This window comes from Triticum dicoccoides, chromosome 2B (assembly GCF_002162155.2).
Source record: "Triticum dicoccoides isolate Atlit2015 ecotype Zavitan chromosome 2B, WEW_v2.0, whole genome shotgun sequence".
In the NCBI taxonomy this organism is placed as follows: Eukaryota; Viridiplantae; Streptophyta; class Magnoliopsida; order Poales; family Poaceae; genus Triticum; species Triticum dicoccoides.
The window spans coordinates 32,779,997-32,799,628 of NC_041383.1; the positions used below are offsets into that span (position 1 = coordinate 32,779,997).

Consider the following 19,632-nt stretch of genomic DNA (forward strand, 5'->3'; position numbering starts at 1 on the left):
CACGCCCACCGTCCGCCGTCTTCTATAGGTACACGATGTCGCCATCTATACAAAGTGCATCACCTCACTTCTCATGGCCGCCTCGAGCTCCGACACTACCAGCCACCGCAGCAGGACGCCATCTTTGTCCCTTCAAAGCGCATCACCTCCCCCTGATCGCCTCCGGTAGGTGATGACGATGAGGCCGTCTGCAATATCAATATTGGGTTTTTGATGGCGAGCACCTGACCATTTGCTGCGGGTAGATGATGATCCTTATGCTAGTTAGCCGATCTGTGGTGTGGGTTTTCTTCCAGTTTTCTCTAATTAACCAGGTAACTCAATTTTCTTACACTGCAACGGCAAACCTCCTGCCTCGGTTCGTCGGTTAGGCAAAAAATGACAATTCAAGAGATTTTGTTGGTCCAAGATAATTCAGAGGGGGAAAACTAAGACAAGCCAATAATGTGTTACACTTTTCCCTTATTTCCTTCTAACCACAATGTCTATCCAACTTCCACGGCTAATAATTTCTCACTCTCAAAACGAATAGAAAAAAAATCCTTCAACCATTACTCAAACACGCAACATTAAGCTCAACAAATGCAACTTTTATCAATAAACAAATTAACATCACTATAAAACGTGACACTATTGGTCTACTAGTAGTACTCAAAAACAAGGATCCTCATCCGCGATGGCATCCACGATCGATCCTACTACCTCAACATGGACCGAAAAACAGTGGGAACCATACGAGGGCGTCAGGAGAAGCAGCTCGCGGGTATGCATCGTGCCCAGTGGCAGAGCCAGCTATCTGGCTAGCTTTGGCGTACACCACACCTAACTTGCCACACCTAACTTGATACATCTCTTTTTATCCATTTTGATGACAAGTATTTTCGGACGGAGGAAGTACCATATATACTAGTACATCTTTGAAAATTTGAGCCAACACACTACTCTAGATCGATGGACATCTGCTTGTGTGCCGGGATCTGGTTGCTGGTTCATATAGATGATGAGTTGATGACCGGTTATCCTCATTCATGTGCAAATGCTAACACAAAGTAATATGTCCTTATATAGTATCTAGCTTTTGTATTATACATAGTTTTTTCACTCGAAAGCTCCGCCACACCTACAAATTGTTCCTGCCTTCGCCACTGATCGTGCCCACTGTTTTACACGCATGCATAATCAAGCAGAGGCACGTGGTCAGTGCTGTTGTGTCAATCAAGTCGTAAAAAAATGTAGTAGTATTATTGTCCACTGCCCAGAGGTGGAATTAACACACACAAAAAACCAATAGGACAACGAGGCATGCATGTGATGCCATGTGGACACACAGTTTCGTCCCGGCCGGCAGTGCAGATGCTTCTCGGTCTCGCAGATGTGTTGCTGGCTGGGCTGATTCATGCGTGGAAGATATTACAGTACTAGCTAGGTGAGCTCCGGGTAGTGGTATTGGAGTTTGTTTACATGGATGGATTAAGTTTGGCAGATGTTCCAGCGGATGCGCATAATGTGGGCACAATCTCAATGGATCGATACAAGTTTTTTTCTCTCGAATACGCATAGCATGTGTATCATATATTAGAGGAGAAGAAAAGATGGATACAATTATTAGCTAGGAAGCTAGCCGTGTGAGCCAGCAAATATGCTTGGATCCATTGAACATGGCTGTAAGTATATGCACTATCGGCCGATCGACCTATGGCATCACCATCCTAATTATCCAGATGCAAATTCTTCTTCTTTTTGTGGCCAAGAGCACCTGGATGTAGATGGATACCTGGATGAAGAAGGCTGAAGATCTGACCTTTCCGCGACACAGAAGGTTCCCGTGCCCCGTGGTTCATATATGCACCCTACCTACTACAGTACAGTGCGTCCGTCCACCAGTCTCTGGTGACCATTGCAATGCCCGGTGCACAACGACAGTACAAAGGAACCACCATCCGGCCGTCACTCTCATTTGGAAGATGCCTGCAGAATCAAAAAACCCCGGCGTAGCCGCAAAGGGCACTTGATTCCTTTCGATACACACGGCTAATCAGACCCACTGTCGACACAAAATGCACATCTCCACATTTCAATCCGATCCAGTTAAGTGCACAATGTCCGGTTTCCCTGGTTTCCCCCGCGCCACAAATTTGGGCTACCAAACCGTCGCTGACATGTGGGCGTAGCTCAGCGCGATCGGAACCTGCCGAATATTCGACCTTATGCATCTGAAAATAAAAAATATATATACTACTTCCTTCAATCCATATTAATTATTGTTGATTTAGTACAACTAGTTCGTTTAATGAAGGTCGCCACCACGGAGTCCGCCAAGAGCAGAGCAGCCACATTGCCGCTGTGTATAAACACCCACGCCCCCCTCTCGCTCCTTCATTCTTCTCCTTACACTTGACTATCTCCCTCTCTCTCTCGTCTCTCTCTTCGTTCCCTCTCTGTATTGCTCGGCCCATCGGCCATTGCCGTCAAGCAAGCGATGAGGAACTCGGTGTAGGACCAGAGCTTCGTCATGGAGAGCGACGACGAGGAGCACCAGCTGGGTGGCAGCAAGGAGGAGGAGGAGGAGTCCGACGGGTCATCGTCGTCCGGGAGCCCACGGGTGGTCGAGGCCGCCGGCGGTGGCCACCCCGGCTCCTACGCCAGCCACCAGTGGGCGCAGAGCTACAGGCGCGTCCGTACGCAGCGGTGGCCACAGCCAGCTGCATCATGCAGAGCTTCTTCTTCTTTATCCTTCTATCTAACTAGATGACCCGTTGCGCCAATGGCGCAAAGGCCGAGAGTAAGCCAATCGTTATAAGAGTGTGCATTAACATATTGATGTTCGAAAAGAATAGCTCATATACTATATGTAGTAAGTACATAAGATTGGAAATGATGCACTAAAGTCATGTAGGATGGCCGATGTCTCTCGGAAAGATAAATAACCTTTCTAATTATCTCACAAATGTAAAATAATGATGTTCTCTGAATAAATTAATATTGTTTTCTGTAAGAGAAATTCAAGTTCCATGATGGCGAGTTGATTCTCCGGCGTGATGCTCTCCGGCTTAATCTGGTGGATGACCGTGGAGTCATAGTGGATGCGCGTTTCCTCCGTGCAGGGGAATTCATAGACATTGGTGACATTATCTCGCTGCCGTGTCATTTTGCGAGGATAAGGGAGCGATCCCCGGCGGTGAGCGCGTCTCCAGTGGGTGCGACACACGGCACGATCCATGGTGCGGTACACGGGGGGCATGTGGAGATCCAGGCGGGCGCGGACCGGGTCGGGGTGGCCCCGCACCTCACCAACCGCCTGCTAATGGCGGCGGGACGCGTGGGAGCCCCTTCATGGCCACCCGACCGACAGGCGGGGCCCAACACCAGGCCGAGCGTGGCGCCTTCTAGAGCGGAGGGGGCGAGGGGAGTCGCCTCATTTCCCCCACCTACCTCCACTACGCGAGACGCACACCTCGCACCTCTCTTCAAGCATCTATGGGAGCGCCCTAGGGTTTCCTTCCCCAATCCTCTCCTCCCTGATTCCTTTGGCTGGTGGCGGGGCAAGGCTGGCGGTGACGACCGATCCTTCGCCCAAGTGACTGCGGCGGAGCAGGCGGGGGGTGCGCCTCGCGCCTCGATGGGAGATCGGGGCGGGGGGAGATCTGGTGGTTGGCGCGACAACACAGCGCGCGGAGGGTTCGGAGGTGGGCGAAGGGCTCCGCTGCCAAATTAGTCTCGACACATGGTGTGGCAGCGGCCAGATCCGCCACCGGCGACGTCGGGAGATTCGAGATCTGGTGATGGTGAAGTTGGAGACAGATGGGAAGCTGTTGCGCGTGCCATGAGCGGCGCGACCAAGGACAAGACGGCGGGCTCCAAGGAGCCGCCTCCGCATCCTGCACCTGGGCAAGCAACGACCAAGGGCAATGCCGAGATCTGCATCAACTGTTCCCTCCCAGGTCATTTCGCTCCTCGCTGTCCTACTATTCGCTGCGAAAAATGCAACAAATTAGGTCATATGGCTCAGCTTTGCCAAGTTCTGAGGCCTTGGGAATGCATTCCTCTCATGTGTGGGTTTCAGTCGCCTGGTCAGGGATTCTTCTATATTCCTGATATGTGTGCTGCTAAACATAGTGCAGAGAAAACTAATAATGTGGTGATTACTATAGTGGAGGGTGATGCTACTGTTAAAGACATTGAGCAGGAATTTAATGCTATATTTGCCAAAAAACCTGGGAAAAAGAAATGGCGCTGTACGGCCCGCTCTATTGGCCCTGCTCAGTATGTGATGCGATTCCCTAATGCTAGTGAAGTAGAAAGGGCATGTTGTTATGGTAAACGCTTGCCTCTGAAGGAAGGGAACATTGTTGTATGTATTACTCCTTGGACTGCTTCTATTGGAGCCAAAGGCATTATGGAGAAAGCATGGGTTAGGGTTCTCAACATTCCCATAGAGAAAAGATGCACTGAACATATAGCTTATGCTGGAGCTCTAGTTGGGATTACTTTAGAAGTTGATGAATCGACCGTTCATAAACCTGAATATGCTAGAATCCTTCTCGGTTGTAGAGAGGTTGAGAAAATTCCCCCTTCAGCTGAAGGAATGCTGGGAGAACAGTATTATGATTTTTTCTATGAAGTTGAAAAAGTTGTGACTGTGGGTGCTGAGAAAAGTCAGTCCTATACTGCTGTGGATAGCAGTGCATCTCCTTCCTTCCCCAAGAAAGCGAGGATGGACTCATATCCTGCTTCTTCCATGGGGCAGGGGGAGACGAATACATCCGTGACTGGTAATTTTTCCTCTCAGAACTATGGTAAGGGTATGCAGAGGCTTCCGGCAGTGGCTGAGAGTGAAGAAGAAGATGAGAGTGAGGAAGGTAACAACACAGAGCTTCTGATTGAGACTATGGCCAGAGAACATGCGGCTGAAAAAATGTCTTATTGTGGATCTCAATCTGATAAAAAATCATGTGAGAATGTCTCTGAGGATTTGAAAGTGGAAGAGATGACTGAATCTCCCAGTAATGAGATCAGTGTGCATCAAGGTGCTTGGGGAATGATTACTCCTGTTCCACCCTCACCTCTGTTTATGTGTCACAATGTGAATACTTATGGGAATGCTTTTCCTCCCTTGTCAGACTATGTGGTTTGGCCCTCCCTGCCTCACATTGTGCCTCTCGAAGAGGGTTTCATGGAAGGAGGAGAAAACTGCAGTGTCTATACAGTTGAATCTCCCTCTGGATCCCCAATTCATGACTGCATGAGTCAGGGAGAAGATATCTCGCGCAGACAGAAGCAGAAGTTGGAGAAGGTGGGAGATGTGGCCACCAACAGAATGAAGAAGCGCAATTTGGAAGGTACGAATATGCCCAGCTCAAAAAATCAATTTCATGCTTTATCTGACTCTGCCATTATACTGCGTGCATCTTTGATGGGGGTACAAATACCTGATGATGACTTTGCTACTGTTGATATTTTACGTGAATTAGAACTTTCTAGATGTCTGTTGCAGGATAAAAACATTGATAGTAATTCGCAAAAAATAACTGTCAGTGATGGGTTTGGCAATGATGTGCCCCTCTCTTTAACATGGGACGTTGATAGTGGAGATATTGAAGAACCATTCATCCTGGTTCAATCTAAAAACAAGAAAAAGAAGTATCACCGTAAGAAATCGGTGGTGGTTTTATCTCCCAATAAATCCAGCGGGCCTGTGACTAGAAGTCAACAGAAAAAGGGGGTGGGTAAGGCTGCTATGGAACCTGGCAGACCTACCAGAGTGAAAGATAAACCCGATCGGTATAAATGAAAGGGGTTTTTTGGAATTGTAGGGGAGTGGGTAAAAAAGGCATGTCCACCTGCCTCATTGACATGATAAGTGCCAATGAATTGGATTTTATTGGACTTCAGGAAACTATGAAGAAGTCGTATACTCCTGCTTTCTTTAGGCAAATTGACCCTTATCAGAAGTTTCATTGGGAATGGATCCCTTCAAAGGGGGAAATCTGGTGGCATTCTTTGTGGGCTTAACAAGGAAAAATTTGATATCCTTACGACTAAGTGTGGTAAATATATCCTGCAGCTGAACCTGTTCGATAAGAACAAAAATTGTAGCTGGGCCTTGATGACTGTGTATGGTGCTGCACATGATGAACAGAAGCCTGAATTCATTGCTGAACTGTCATCTATGTGTCACAGCAGTAATATTCCTTATCTAGTTGGGGGAGATTTTAATATCATTCGGCATGGTGGGGAGAAGAACAAAAAACATCTATGTCCCACTTCTCGGAGGTGTTTAATTCTGTTATTCATCTACTTGGGTTGAGAGAGATTTGTATGACTGGTGGGTGTTACACCTGGTCAAATAAACAAGAAATCCCAACTTTGGAAAAGCTAGATAGAGTTCTCATGTCTCCTGAGTGGGAGGATCTATACCCTCTTGCTTCTGTACATAAGTTGGTCAAGGATATATCAGATCACAACCCTTTGTTAGTGGATGGTGGGAGTGCCTCCTCTAGAACACCAGGTAGCAGGTGTTTTAAATTTGATAATGCTTGGCTCAGTAATCCAGAATTCTTCCCTCTGGTTTCTGAGATCTGGTCGAGGCCTGTATACACTTCAAACCCCATTGACTCCTTGAATATTAAACTTAAGAGGATTAAGAAGTTTTTGAAGGGCTGGGGATCTAATTTGTTTGGTCACAATAAGATCAGGAGAAAAATTATCAAGCTCGAGTTGCAGGAGCTTGAAAAACTGGAAGAGACTGATGGTTTATGTGGGGATGCCTACACTAGGAAGTTGGATATTCTAGTGGAGCTTAATAAGATGTATGTGGAAGAAGAACTACACTGGCATCAATTCTCTAATGAGAGGTGGCTTCTGAAAGGAGACAATAACACTGGTTTCTTCCATAAAGTAGCCAATGGCCGTCGTAGGAAAAACTCCATGATCTCCCTGGAGTGTGGGTCCACTATTATTGAGGGCACTAAAAACCTTCTAGTCCATGCTACTGAATACTATAAATCCTTATTTGGTCCAGCTCCTGGCAATTTATGTCAGATAGATGCTGCTCTATGGTCTCAGGATGAGATGATTACTCCTAGTGATAATGAGGAATTAACTCGACCTTTTTCGTTAGAAGATATCAAGAAAGCTTTGTTTAGCATGAATTCTAACCGTGCCCCTGGTCCAGATGATATTCCTATAGAATTCTATCAACACTGCTGGGAGGTAGTAGCCCAAGACCTTCTATGCTTATTTGATTGGTTTCATGATGGCAAGCTAGATGTACAATGACTTAACTATGGCATCATAACCTTGTTGCCTAAGTCAACTGATGCTAGTAGGATCCAACAATATAGACCCATTTGTCTATTGCGCTGCCCCTACAAACTACTTACAAAAGCCATGGATATTAGAGCTAGCAAATATGCACACAAGCTGTTTAGTATTCACCAGAATGCTTTTATTAAGGGGAGACACATAGTGGATGGAATCCTATCTCTCCATGAAATTTTACATTATACTCATTTCAGAAGGCAGGTGGGAGTGGTTTTGAAACTTGACTTTGAAAAAGCATATGACAAAGTCAATTGGGACTTTTTGCTTGACTGTCATAGGAAACGTGGTTTTAATTCTAAGTGGTGTGGGTGGGTCTCGCAAATACTGAAGAATGGCACAGTTAGTGTCAAGATCAATGATGAAGTGGGACCTTACATCCAAAGTGCTAAGGGGGTGAGGCAGGGGGATCCTCACTCCCCTTTCCTGTTTAATATTGTGGCTGACTGTCTGACCAAAATGGTACTTACAGCACAAAAAAATGGCCTCATTAAAGGTTTAGCTGCTGATCTTATTGAGAATGGGGTTTGCATCCTGCAATACGCGGATGACACAGTACTTTGTTTTGAGCATGATATTGACAAAGCTGTGAATATCAAGCTCTTGCTTTATCTCTTCGAACTTATGTCTGGGCTTAAGATCAATTTTGAGAAGAGTGAAATATTTAGTATCGGGGGGATAATGATACTGATTTGGTGTATGCCAACATGTTTGGGTGTCAAGTGGGCACACTTCCCATGAAATATCTGGGAGTCCCTGTTACTTATTCTACCCTCAAGAATGCGGATCTAGATTTCCTTGACGGAAAAATGATCAAAAAACTTGATGCCTGGGTAGCATATGCAGCATCTTCTGGAGCTAGACTAACGTTGCTAGGGTCCAGTTTGGATGGAATTCCCTCTTTCCTCATGTCAATGTTCCTTTTTAATAAGACCTTTATTGAGAAGCTGGATAAACATCGCAGACGTTTCTTTTGGAGGAGGAAAAATAAGAAACATGGATACCATATGGTTAAGTGGACGAGGATATGTTGATCGAAAAGGATTGGGGGATTAGGGATTAAAGATCTTCATAAACAAAATATTGCCCTACTTGTTAAGTGGTGGTGGAAGTTAGAAACAAGTGATGGGCTATGGCAGCGTACTGTAAGAGCTAGATACTTCAGGAACAAAACAGTGGCTACCATTCGGAGCCGCTTTTCAGACTCTCCCTGCTGGAAAGCAATTATGAAGGTCAAGGATTCTTATATGGCAGGAAGAAAAGTTAAAATCAAAAGTGGAAACCTGGCTAGGATCTGGTATGATCCGTGGGCTGAGAATATTGCGTTGAAAGATCACTTTCCTGATCTATTTGGTATTTGCCAGGAGCAGAAATGCACGGTTGCATCTTGGGTGACTAACAACTATGAGCTGGGCTTTAGACGTAGACTGGTTGGGGTGTTGGGTGAGCAGTGGGCTTGGATGGTTATGGAGGCTAAGAAACTGTCGTTGAATGACTCCCTAGATAGAATCTTGTGGGATTTTGATAGTAAAGGGAAGTTTACTACTAAATCCGTATATGTATGGTTGGAAAGAAATCTTTCAGGTCCTAACTATAGGATGGTATGGAAAGCACCTATTCCGCTGAAAATTAAGATTTTCCTTTGGCAGCTGTTTCAGAACGCAGTTCTCACTCGTGATAATATGCGCATTAGAAACTGGCCTGGAAATCCTGTGTGCTCCTTCTGTAATGAAGTCGAGACAGCAAATCATTTGTTCTTTACCTGTTCGCTTGCTCGGTCGGTTTGGGGGGTGTTGGGCATGACGGCCGGGGTTTCATGTTGCCCTCGCTCTCTGTGGCAAAGCTTAACTTGGCTTTATAAGTTCTTTCCGGATGGGAAACAGTTTTACATGATGATTATTGCTGCAATATGCTGGGGGATTTGGACCCTCCGCAATAAAGTCACATTTGATAATCATATGGTTCGTTCTCCTCTTGAGGCTGTTTTCACTGCATGCTCGTTTTTGCTGTACTGGGCAGGTTTGCTAAAGGAAGAAGAAAGGGCGAAGCTCCAGGCTGGAGTGAAGAGGTTGGCTCACGCGGCTGCTGCGCTGGCGGACAGGTCCCTCCCTCGAGGCAGATCCCTTTTGGGTGACAGAGAAGGGATCCAGATTGGTTAGCAGTGCTCAGCGCTCGGTCCTTTTGCTTGCCGCCTCCCACTGGGGTTTGATGCCCGCTGGTTTTATGTCTTCTGGTTACGGTTAGCCTAGTCGCAGATGTTGTTTAACTTGCCTCATCCTGGGATTTCCTCTCCTGTCGTTTTTGGGCTGCGGTTTGTGAGTGTCATCAGGTTTTCGTCCCATGGCGGGTGGTCCGTTCCAGGATCATCCTGCGGTGGGTTTTCTGATGGTGCGCCAGCTCGCTCTCCCCTTTCAGCTTCATTTGATCTCAAAAAGCTTATATCTTTCATCCTGTTAGTTGTAGTGGTTTGGGCACTAAGAACATCTGGATACAGACTGATGTATTTTCGTTGATTGCGAAATTAATGGAAAGGGGTTGAGAGCCCGGTTGGAAAAAAAAGAGAAATTCAAGTAAAAGTAATAGTAAATGGGAAAACAAAATCGTGCCTTGCAAATTTTTGTTTTTTAGGCAAAGGAAAAGAAACACCTTTCTGTTCCGCGTATATGGAGATAAGTATTTGGATGGCCCATATGTTATTTAGCCCAGCCCACGAATAGGCCCGTGAGGAGCTGAATATGAAGCGGCAGCGAGCTGATCCACCGAGTTTGTCTATCCCCTTTCTTCCTCGTCTCTTCAGTTCGGCGTCAGAGGCGTTTCCAGAGCCGCCGACCGGTGCGATTTCTTCCTTCTTCTGATTTTGGATTTGTCTACATGTATGGATTTACCTTTGATTTATCTGGAACTTGCATCTTCCCTATTTTTGTGGCGATTTCCACCCCTCTTGTCTCCTTTTTTAGGCATTATAGATCTTGTGCTGTAATCTTTTTTATCTAGGGAGGTACCCATAGGGAAGTAAATCGCCGTGGTTATTCCAATGGTGTCATTGTTTTGATTGAAGATCCATGATTTCGTAGGTTCCTGCGACGGGGGAACATGAGGGGATCTCGAACCGATCCTGTGGATATCAGCTCCGATGGAAGCACTGACAACAGCTCCGATGAACACTCGAACAACAGCTCAGATGCATGTGCTGATAGCTCCTCCGACAAAGGAGTGTGTATGAGCTCCGATGAAGTGATGTACATCAGCTCTGATGAAGGAAGGTACATGAGTTCCGATGAAGGCGGGGACACCAGCTCTGATGAAGGCGTATACACCAGCTCTGACAAAGACTCATACACCAACTCTGATGAAGGTGCACAGACCACCTCTGCTAAAGGTACCTTTTTACACATGCATCTCAGTTAAATATCTTCTAATCTGTGTCTTGTTGATGTGTAAGGTACTATAAAGGCAAGTTCACCTGAATTGATTATGCCGAAGGTTCAGTATGCATCTCTGATGAAAAAGAATGTCACTGTAAGCAATAGGAGCAGAACGATCTAAACTAAACACAAGCATATATCCCATCCAAGTGATCATGATTGCTAAACCTAGTCCTGGCACCTCCTCCCCATGGGATCGGTTCATAAACATCATTGTTCCCGTTTTTCACTTGCTTTGTACAAATCCTAGAGCTTCATTTCATGTATTTAGAGACACAAATCCTAGAACTGAAACCTTTCACTTTCAAGGCAGAACCTCTGACATGAATTATGAGGATTTCAGAGAAATTCAGTTCATATAAAGTAAAATAAAGGCATGCAGTACTCTGGTGTGGTTATTAGCCTATTGTTATTCTCAGAACCTGATATTAAAGATATTTATGACCGAACTGCTTGACACGATTTTAAGTCTGATTTGCTAATGGTGGTTATATGATCTCAATTTGTGATATAGTGTGTGATGGAAGTATCAGTTTTCCTGCCTTTCATCGCATTTATTGTATAGTTTTCCTCTTTCATATTTTTAGAGGCCTCTTGATCCATGGCACTTTCGTGTGAACGCTCTGTCTTTTTAGCTACATATATTCATATTCAACCCTCAGGCCATCTACTTGCTGGAATAGGCAACAAATGGAGGAGTGTAGACTACAGAGAATGTTCTTAGGCTGTAAAAGTAGTGGGATGAACATTCCTTGAGCACTATGTAACTTTGTGACCTATTCTTAGGTTTATGCTTTGATTAATTGCGTAATTTTGGTTGGCCCCAACTCTGTTCTTAGCTGAAGATTATTTATTAGAATTAATGGAAATTGGAGGACGTATGTATATGTATAGTAAGTCTTTTATTGTTTGGGTGACATATGTATAGCATCGTCAAGGTGACGAATGATCAACCGGCGCCGCCATGATCTCATACATCTCCATATGATCAATAACACCATAAGCGGAACATCATCTCGCTATTTTATTTGTTCAGCAATGATGAAACTATCTAGTCTTGGGTTATTTTTGTTTGGATTGCTTCCCTAAATTCAGAGCCTAATTTGCATTGGCTAGGTTATGCAAGCACTATAAGATATAACCGTGACAGTTACTGTAATCATTTGAACTTATACTTTCTTGGCGTGTTCAATTATGTAGGAGTGTGTAGGCAGATGAAGGAAAAGAAGCCTTAGATGCTATGCATGTCCGTCTATGACTGTCCTAAACACTACACAGTTCGTAAGTGTTGCCTGCTCATGATTAATTGGTTCTGATGTTTGATGGCTGAATCAAATTAACCTGTTTAGTTTTGTTTCCAGGCTATATATAATCCAGACTCTAATGGTAGATGGATGTATTCAAAGAAGTTTAAGATGTCAACGTGTGCTCGGAAGCGTCTCAGCCACTATGTTCAGTCAGTTAAGCCTGCTATATGCCACTACGTCTGTGAAATAAACAAGACTTTTGCCAAGCCCGGGCAGAGAATGGTTTGGAATTCTTGAATGTATTTACATTTGCATCAGCGTATCAGTCTATCATACCATGTGACTATAGCTCTGGTGTATTTTTTAGTACTTCTCTGCTTTCTTCACTAAGAAGTATCTGGTGGATTTCATTACCACTCCAGTCGATGGGGTAAAGATCAAGCTATCATCTGGACGGTGTGCAAGACAGGTTCGCCTTATTAATGGTGTGGACAATAGGGCCACCATAACACTAACTGGAGTGACTTTGCAAAGAAAGCAAAGATGACAAAAGGGGAAATATGTGTTTTCTCCCTTCGAGCTCGCAATGGGAAACCAGAATTCACCGTTCACAAGATCTAAGAAGGTTCGTATATGCACCGTGTGTTTAATTTGTAGAAGGATTGATATTTTATTGCCTGGTCTAAGTAAGTATGTACATCTGCAGGTGTCTACAAGGCAGCATTTAAGGAGGAGTATGCCAAGGTGTTCCAGAAGGGCATGTATATATACCTATGTCTAGTTATGGTTTCATGTCTAGTTATGTTTAGTTGTTGCATGTACTCTAGCCAGGTGTGCTGGGTTGGGGAGGCAGTATGCATTTCTTTTGGTAGTGATCTATCTGTCATGATGTTTATGTAGTGGAACGATGATCGAAATCATGAACCATGTGTGAACTATGCGCTGTTTGCTAAGCCTTCAATTCTGTTTGTTTTAATGTAGGGTAACGCAACAGAAAACAAAAATTCCGACCTATGCACTAGCCCAGGACCACTACGGAGACTACATACAAAGTTTGATATTTTTCGTTACCGACTCGTGGCACAGCGGAAGTAGAGTCGATGACGATTGGCGGTGCAGATCCCTGCAGCTAGGATTTACAACCTCCCAACCGCGAGGATGTATTCCCTCGTTTGCCCCTTGGACAGCCCTCCGGGAGGCGGTCAAACAGTCCCTCGGATGGTGTCGCGGACAGCCCTTTGGGAGGACCTTCAAAACTCAGACGGTCACTCGGATAGCCCTTCGGGAGGACCTTCGAAACTCGGATGGTCACACGGACAGCCCTTCGGGAGGCACTCTCGAACTAAGACCGAAACTACAATCTCTCTACAGAGTTGCACATATACGGTGTCATCTATCTGGCAGGGCTTCGCCTTCCAGACTAGTTTCTGCCGGAACCCAGACAGCCTTTCGGCTCTACAAAACTATTTCGCTGGGAGGGAGAGAGAGAGCCAGATCATGCATGGCCTTTTTATGAGAGTAAGAGTGAAGAGATGGCATCCCTCACCTCCTCTGTTTATAGGAAACCCAAGGGGTAGGGTGGTTTTACAAGAAAACCCAAAACCCACATGAAATGGAGTCCTTCCCAAAGACCTAAAGAGTGAAACCAAGGGACAAGTGGGACCGCATGGATGAGCTGTACCCATGAACGTCCCACCCCTTGTGCCCCCCCCCCCCCAAAAAAAAAGAGGTTCCCGCCCTTCCATGTAATCCCTAGATCTTTTGGAAAGATCCCCTTTAGATATTTCCCAAAAAGCAACCGATTAGTGTTTTTCACTATTCACGACGACATTTTTCAGCGTCCGTTCGAACTGAAAATATTTATGTGGGCTTCGAACATTTCCAGTACCTACTAAAATAATTTTCAACGCGTTTCGGAACAATTCCAGTTTAGTGATTTTCATCTGCGAGAAGCATATGAAGTGATTCCGACAGCTCCGGAACATTTTCGGTTTTCATCCTGAAAAATTCCAGTAAGTTTCCAGAATGATTCTGGCACCCTTCAAGAATTATCAGGCATGTGTCAAAACCAATTTGACTTTAAGGTATCCTCCGAAACAACTTTTCAGTTTCACCGGAACTCATCCGGTGACCTCTCTCTTCGGAACTTTTCCGCTGTCTCCGAAACTTTTTCCAAAGACTTTCTCTCAGACTCCCTGTCTAGTATTCAGCAGATAGATGACCCTTAAGCTTGTGACCCTATAGGTTCGTTGAAGCATAGACATGACCGGAACACTTTCTAATCAATGATCAACATCGGAGCCGTGGACACCCATATTGACCCCATACCCACATGAATGAATATTCAAGTGAACCTCCAGTTGCCATGTGCTATTCGTGTTGCTTTGTGATATGTTACAAATACACGAAGTGAGACATGTTAGCATCCTCGTGGATCAACTACTTGTCCACTATGACAGTTACCTCATTACCGGTATTATTCTCTTTTCTCGTTACCGTGTTTCGGCATCTCTGTGATCAAATCACCCTGTGTCTGGCCAGACGATGATGGATACTGTAACATCGAGAGGACCCAGAGATATCTCTCCATCGTCGGAGGAGCAAATCTCAATCTTGAGCTATCAAGTTACTTGACATACTTTCCCATGAACCCGTAAGCCGCCGTAATAGCCATATAGTTACGGATGACGTTTAACAAACCCCAAAGTTCATGAATCAAGCATGAAGAAACTCGATACTCTCATGGTCCAAGAAATCATGCAAACATTAACCATCTCTGTGTTATTAACCATAAACTTATGACGAATCAGGTGTACTTCTAATATTGTGCCCTCAAAGTTGTCGGCATAGTCATGCCCATGGTCAGAAAAATAGAACCATCATGCAACACATGAGCTAGTCTTAGAGGCGAGACTAGGAATATATTTTACTGTTTATTATTCCACACGTGCATATGAGTCTTCCTCCAAGCCTCGTGTTATTGCAGACTCGAGAACAATAGCAGTTATAGCATGGAACATAAACATAATTATGAACATGAAGATAATTAAATAATACTCCCTCCATCCCATAATATAAGAGCGTGTAGTGTCAAAAACGCTCTTATATTATAGGAAGGAGGGAGTAGCATTTATTATTGCCCCCAGGGCATATCTCCTACAGACTCCCACTTGCACTAGAGTCAATAATCTAGTTAATCCTAATGCACTTTACACCTATGGCATACCGGTGTAAAAAATGCTTCGCATATGGTATAGCCTGATGTCCATCGGATCTGACAACTTCAACTCCGTGTGTATCTCTGCATATCCTTGCATTTTCACGCTTTCACAAAATTCATATTTTGTACGGACTTGGCTTTGTATATATGTGAATCATTGGTCGAAACCTGATCTCTCGGACTGAGCTATGGAGCAATTATCTGCAATAGTGTCACATTGACCAAAGCCTTCTTGAAACCAAACTAAGTACATGAATGAACTATATGATTCAACATCTTTGTCTTTGTCGCTTCTAAAGCGGCAACATACTTCGCCTTTGTTATAGTATTCGCCACAGTAACTTGTTTGGAACAATTTCCAACTAAGTGTGCCACCATATTGTGTGTTACACAAAATCCTCAATTTAAATTAAAAATCGCATGGAGAAAAGATGAAGATTGTATCGACGTAACATTTTACAACGAACTCTTCATGATCTCCACTTGTGACCTACTTTAGTACTCAATGACCTATTTTACTGTTGTCCCATGATCAGTACTTTTGATCACTTTGGTATCTATACTCGCAACAACTTGGGAGTATTGGACATATCTGGTTGTTTTACATACCATGGAATACATGATTAACCCAAACACATGAGTGTGTGGAATCTCCATCATGTATTTTGCTCGTCGGTGTTTTGGGACACCGATTCTTGCAAAAACTCTTTCCATGTGACTTCGGCAAGAATCACTCCTTGTCGTTCTTAGTGCTAAACGGTTTTAGCATCTTGTTATAGAAGTATTACACCCAGCCCTCTTACCAAGGATCAACTCCACCACCCCTGAACTCTTTCTTCCTTTGAACTGATTAATGTATCTCTTTTTGATCTTGCCCTTGACGCTGTCCACTTGTGCTGCAGTAGGGTTGCTAGTGCGGCCACCAGTACCCCCGCCCTGATCCTCCGAGATGTCCTCCTCTTCAGCAGCTACTGCAACCATCTCCTTGCCTACATCACCACCGTCCGCTGATGGGATGGCAGCAACAGGAGGCGTGGCCTTGAGCACCGCTTCTTGTCCAAACCCAGGGGGTAAGGAGGAGTCACCACCTCCAAGATGGAGTGCACTGCCGGGGTAGTGTTGATGTCGGTCCCGGTCACATTCCCAGCTGGTGGCGTTGATGTAGCCTCCATGCATGGGGACCGCAGCCATTGCTGGTGTAGAGGCCACAATCCCCGCTGGTGGTGTTGATGTAGAGTCCGCGATGACTGCGGCCATTGCTGGTGTAGAGGCCACAGTCCGTGGAGGGATGTCCATCGGCACCAAGGAATTTTCCCCGATGCTCACTTTTCGGGTACCTCCATGTTCTGGGCCATCGCTGACCTTGAGCTTGCTCACCGCAGCAATTGTCGCTTGTACTCCTGGATCAAGCAGGATTTCATCAGGGATCCTTCTGTACCTTACCATTTCTTATGAGCGATCGGTGTCCTCCGAATCCTTGTCCTTCCCAAGCCTTTCCCATGCCAGCTTGGCCGGAACAGTCCACGCTTCCCCATACACTTCCGAGCCAAAGTGTAGGAAGCGCCTCGCACTGCACGCATCCGGCGCCACGAAGCCTCCTTTGTTTTTACTCCTCTTGAAAGGCGACGCCCTCATGGCACCTGTGTACCTCACTGTTTGATCATCTACCGGCAGCCTACAATCCCTCTCACCATGACCTATATGCCCACAGTACATACAAAACCTGGGTGCCCTCTCATACTTAACCTCTAAATCCATCCACTCATCATCCCCTAATTCCCTGGAACTAGCCTCACGCAGGAGTGGAGTGTTTACATTGTGTTTTACATGCACACGAAGAAACTCAGAGAAAATATTGCCAAACTCATCAGTATCTACCCTCAAAACTTCACCTAAGGCCTCCAAGCTTCCAGCCGATCTCCTCCGAGAGCATGAGAGGTGGGACGTCATAGATTCGAGCCCAAATTGGCATGGCGTTCACCTCCACATTAGCCGCTTTACCCTGCCCATCAAGCATTATGGTAACATTTCTGTTAAGCAGTTTTTACGTAATGTACTGTTGCGACAAACATATGGATTTGACACATCGAAAGAACAAGATGTTTGAAAATTTAGCCTTAATTAGGATTCTAAACATTTTTTTTTCGAGATTGTTAGGATTCTAAACATAACTCTATGCACATTAGTTAGTTTCGAACTAGTCGAGCCCACGAGCAAACGACCCTGCTGATGACGTGTGCGAGCGTAGGGGGCGACATGCGGGCCTCACAGCCGCTGGTGGGCCACGTTTTGTTCGTTTGCCACATGTCTGTGCACGTGGGTCCATGGTGGAATAGGTCTGCCGACGTGGCAACTTCGGTTGGTCTCATCATCTGAGGACGCAAATGTACTTAGACATAGAGTGAAGATCAGAACGAAGAGATAATAAGTACCATTTGTTTGTTTCTTATTTTTATGAGAAACTGATCGAGTTAACTTAGATTTTTTTTCATGTTGATCCTTTTTATGCAGTTCAACGCAAATGTACTTAGACATGGATTCAGTGCTGCTGCCTTTCAGTAATGACAGTTGCGATCTCCTTCAATTTGATTTGGTGTTGCAGGCAGTCGATGGACATATATAGCAGCATGCAGTCGCGGAGCCTGAGCGGGTTCCTGGGCACGCCCACGCTCAGCAGGCTCTCCAGCTCCTTCCTCGCCACCTCCTTCCAGGGGAAGCCGCCGCCGGAGATCCTCAAGCCGCTCCTGCCCACCACCCTGATCGCCACCGACGATGACCATGTCGATCATGCCCGGAAGAGCTCTCACCAGTACCTGCCGCGGTCCTGGGGTCGGCGTGGGTTGATGGTGCCCTTTTGGGGGCATGTTGTAATGGTTTACGTCCGGTTTTCCGTTGATTAACCGGGCAACTCTCTTCTTCTTAATGAATCGGATCCTAAGGACCGCGTTTCGAAAAAAAAGTTCACATGTTCCTATCAATAAGCAATACAGTTACAACACCAACTACCACCTTATATTATTACTCGGTGTGTTTTTGACATCTATAAATACCATATGCGCCTTCTCCTTCTCGTTCTTCATATTGTACTTATAACATAACATAGATGTTGAATAGTGATGGAAATGCTTATGAAGTACCTGTGAGATAAGCTCGACATATGAAGATTTCTGGCAATGTAATATGTTCTAGATTGTTTGTGTCTGTTTCGGAAAGTAGTTCTGTTATACATTTATGCTGAGCATCGGAGGTATCTGGAATTTGAAATCCTAACTCACAAAGCTATGTTGTACGAAACGGGAAGCACTGACTCTTGTTGAAACTAGAGGATACTGCGCACGATGATGCGGGAATTGGTTGTTGGCAAATTGGGTCGATAACATGAGAATCAAAATTAAAAATACATATGAATTATTTTATATGATTATGTATCTCTCCTATATAAAAAAGAAGTAAAATTCCTGTTCCACTTCCATTTCATCAAGCCCTCCCACATCGTTCCTCCCATCTCCCACACTTGGTTTTTCCTCCCCATTTTCCCTAACCTCCTTGCCCTAGAGATCCCCCCTCCCTCCATGCATGATCTCACCCAAACCATCCGTGTGGTTGACGCACGCCCAACGTCTTCTGCCGCCGCACGACGTCCCCATCCGTGCAAAGCCTGTCACCTCATTGCTCATGGCTGCCTCGAGCTCTCGCACTTCCATCCACCGCTGCAGGTCGCAGTCTTTGTCCCTTCGAAGTGCAGCACACCCCTGATCGCCGCCGATAAGTGTTGACGATGAGGTCCTCTGCAATATCGATATGTGGTTTTGGGTGGCGAGCACCTGACCATGTCGCCTCGGCCGCAGGCACATGATGCTCCTTATGCTAGTTAGCCATATGTATGTAGGCTTTCATTCAGTTTTTCTCTAGTTAACCAAGTATCTCGATTTTCTTATACTGCATCGACAAACCTCCCGCCTTGCTTCGTTTGTTAGGAAAAATAAATTGATAATTCAAGGGATTTTATTAGTCCAAAATAATTCGGAGGAAAAGTAAGCCAAGTGAATAATGTCTACACTTATCCCTTATTTGTTTCTAACCCCCAATGCATATCCACCTTCCACATCTAATAATTTCTCACTCTCAAAGCGAATAGAAAAATCTTTCCAGCATTACTTGAACTCGCAACATTAAGCTCGACAAATGCAAGTTTTACCAATAAACAAACTAACATCACTATAAAATGTGACATTATGAATGGCTTGGTAAAAGAGAGAATTTTTGGAGCACCGCGGACTCCTCCTCCTCTGGCGCTCCCACAGGCGGCAGGGGAGGAACCCTAGCCGCCGGCCACCTCACCACATCTCCTCTCCTCCTCCTCCTCCTCCTCCCGACGCCGCCAGAGGGCGCGCCCAGGCGAAGCCCGACCGGCGGCGGC

The 19,632-nt window shown here is 45.3% G+C and overlaps 2 protein-coding genes and 1 long non-coding RNA gene across 3 annotated transcripts; all 3 read left to right on the forward strand.

Annotated features, from left to right (window-relative positions):
- Nucleotides 1-4,444: 4,444 nt before the first annotated feature.
- LOC119366956 lies at nucleotides 4,445-9,689 on the forward strand. Its single transcript, XM_037632622.1, has 3 exons — nucleotides 4,445-5,027; nucleotides 5,121-5,339; nucleotides 9,340-9,689. The coding sequence occupies exons 1-3, from the start codon at nucleotides 4,586-4,588 to the stop codon at nucleotides 9,477-9,479; spliced, it is 801 nt and encodes a 266-aa protein (XP_037488519.1). The 5' UTR covers nucleotides 4,445-4,585; the 3' UTR covers nucleotides 9,480-9,689.
- Nucleotides 9,690-10,010: 321 nt separating this feature from the next.
- Nucleotides 10,011-12,021, forward strand: LOC119366957 (clumping factor A-like). Its single transcript, XM_037632624.1, has 3 exons — nucleotides 10,011-10,152; nucleotides 10,395-10,699; nucleotides 11,946-12,021. Exons 2-3 carry the CDS (start codon nucleotides 10,414-10,416, stop codon nucleotides 11,978-11,980), a joined length of 321 nt encoding a protein of 106 aa, XP_037488521.1. The 5' UTR covers nucleotides 10,011-10,152; nucleotides 10,395-10,413; the 3' UTR covers nucleotides 11,981-12,021.
- A 91-nt stretch (nucleotides 12,022-12,112) lies between these two features.
- On the forward strand, nucleotides 12,113-12,756 carry LOC119366958. The gene is made up of 3 exons (XR_005176147.1): nucleotides 12,113-12,274; nucleotides 12,360-12,617; nucleotides 12,699-12,756. It is a non-coding gene; the product is annotated as an uncharacterized LOC119366958 (long non-coding RNA).
- The last annotated feature ends 6,876 nt before the right edge of the window (nucleotides 12,757-19,632 follow it).

What these genes read in the sequence shown, in the direction of transcription:
- LOC119366956 (XM_037632622.1), top strand. Translation starts at nt 4,586, where the DNA reads ATGCTGGGAGAACAGTATTATGATTTTTTCTATGAAGTTGAAAAAGTT. An exon ending in TGAGATCAGTGTGCATCAAG is followed by an intron (nt 5,028 to 5,120) that starts GTGCTTGGGGAA and finishes CTCCCTTGTCAG; the next exon opens with ACTATGTGGTTTGGCCCTCC. An exon ending in GAAGAAGCGCAATTTGGAAG is followed by an intron (nt 5,340 to 9,339) that starts GTACGAATATGC and finishes TGTACTGGGCAG; the next exon opens with GTTTGCTAAAGGAAGAAGAA.
- LOC119366957 (XM_037632624.1), top strand. Translation starts at nt 10,414, where the DNA reads ATGAGGGGATCTCGAACCGATCCTGTGGATATCAGCTCCGATGGAAGC. An exon ending in ACAGACCACCTCTGCTAAAG is followed by an intron (nt 10,700 to 11,945) that starts GTACCTTTTTAC and finishes TCAATTATGTAG; the next exon opens with GAGTGTGTAGGCAGATGAAG.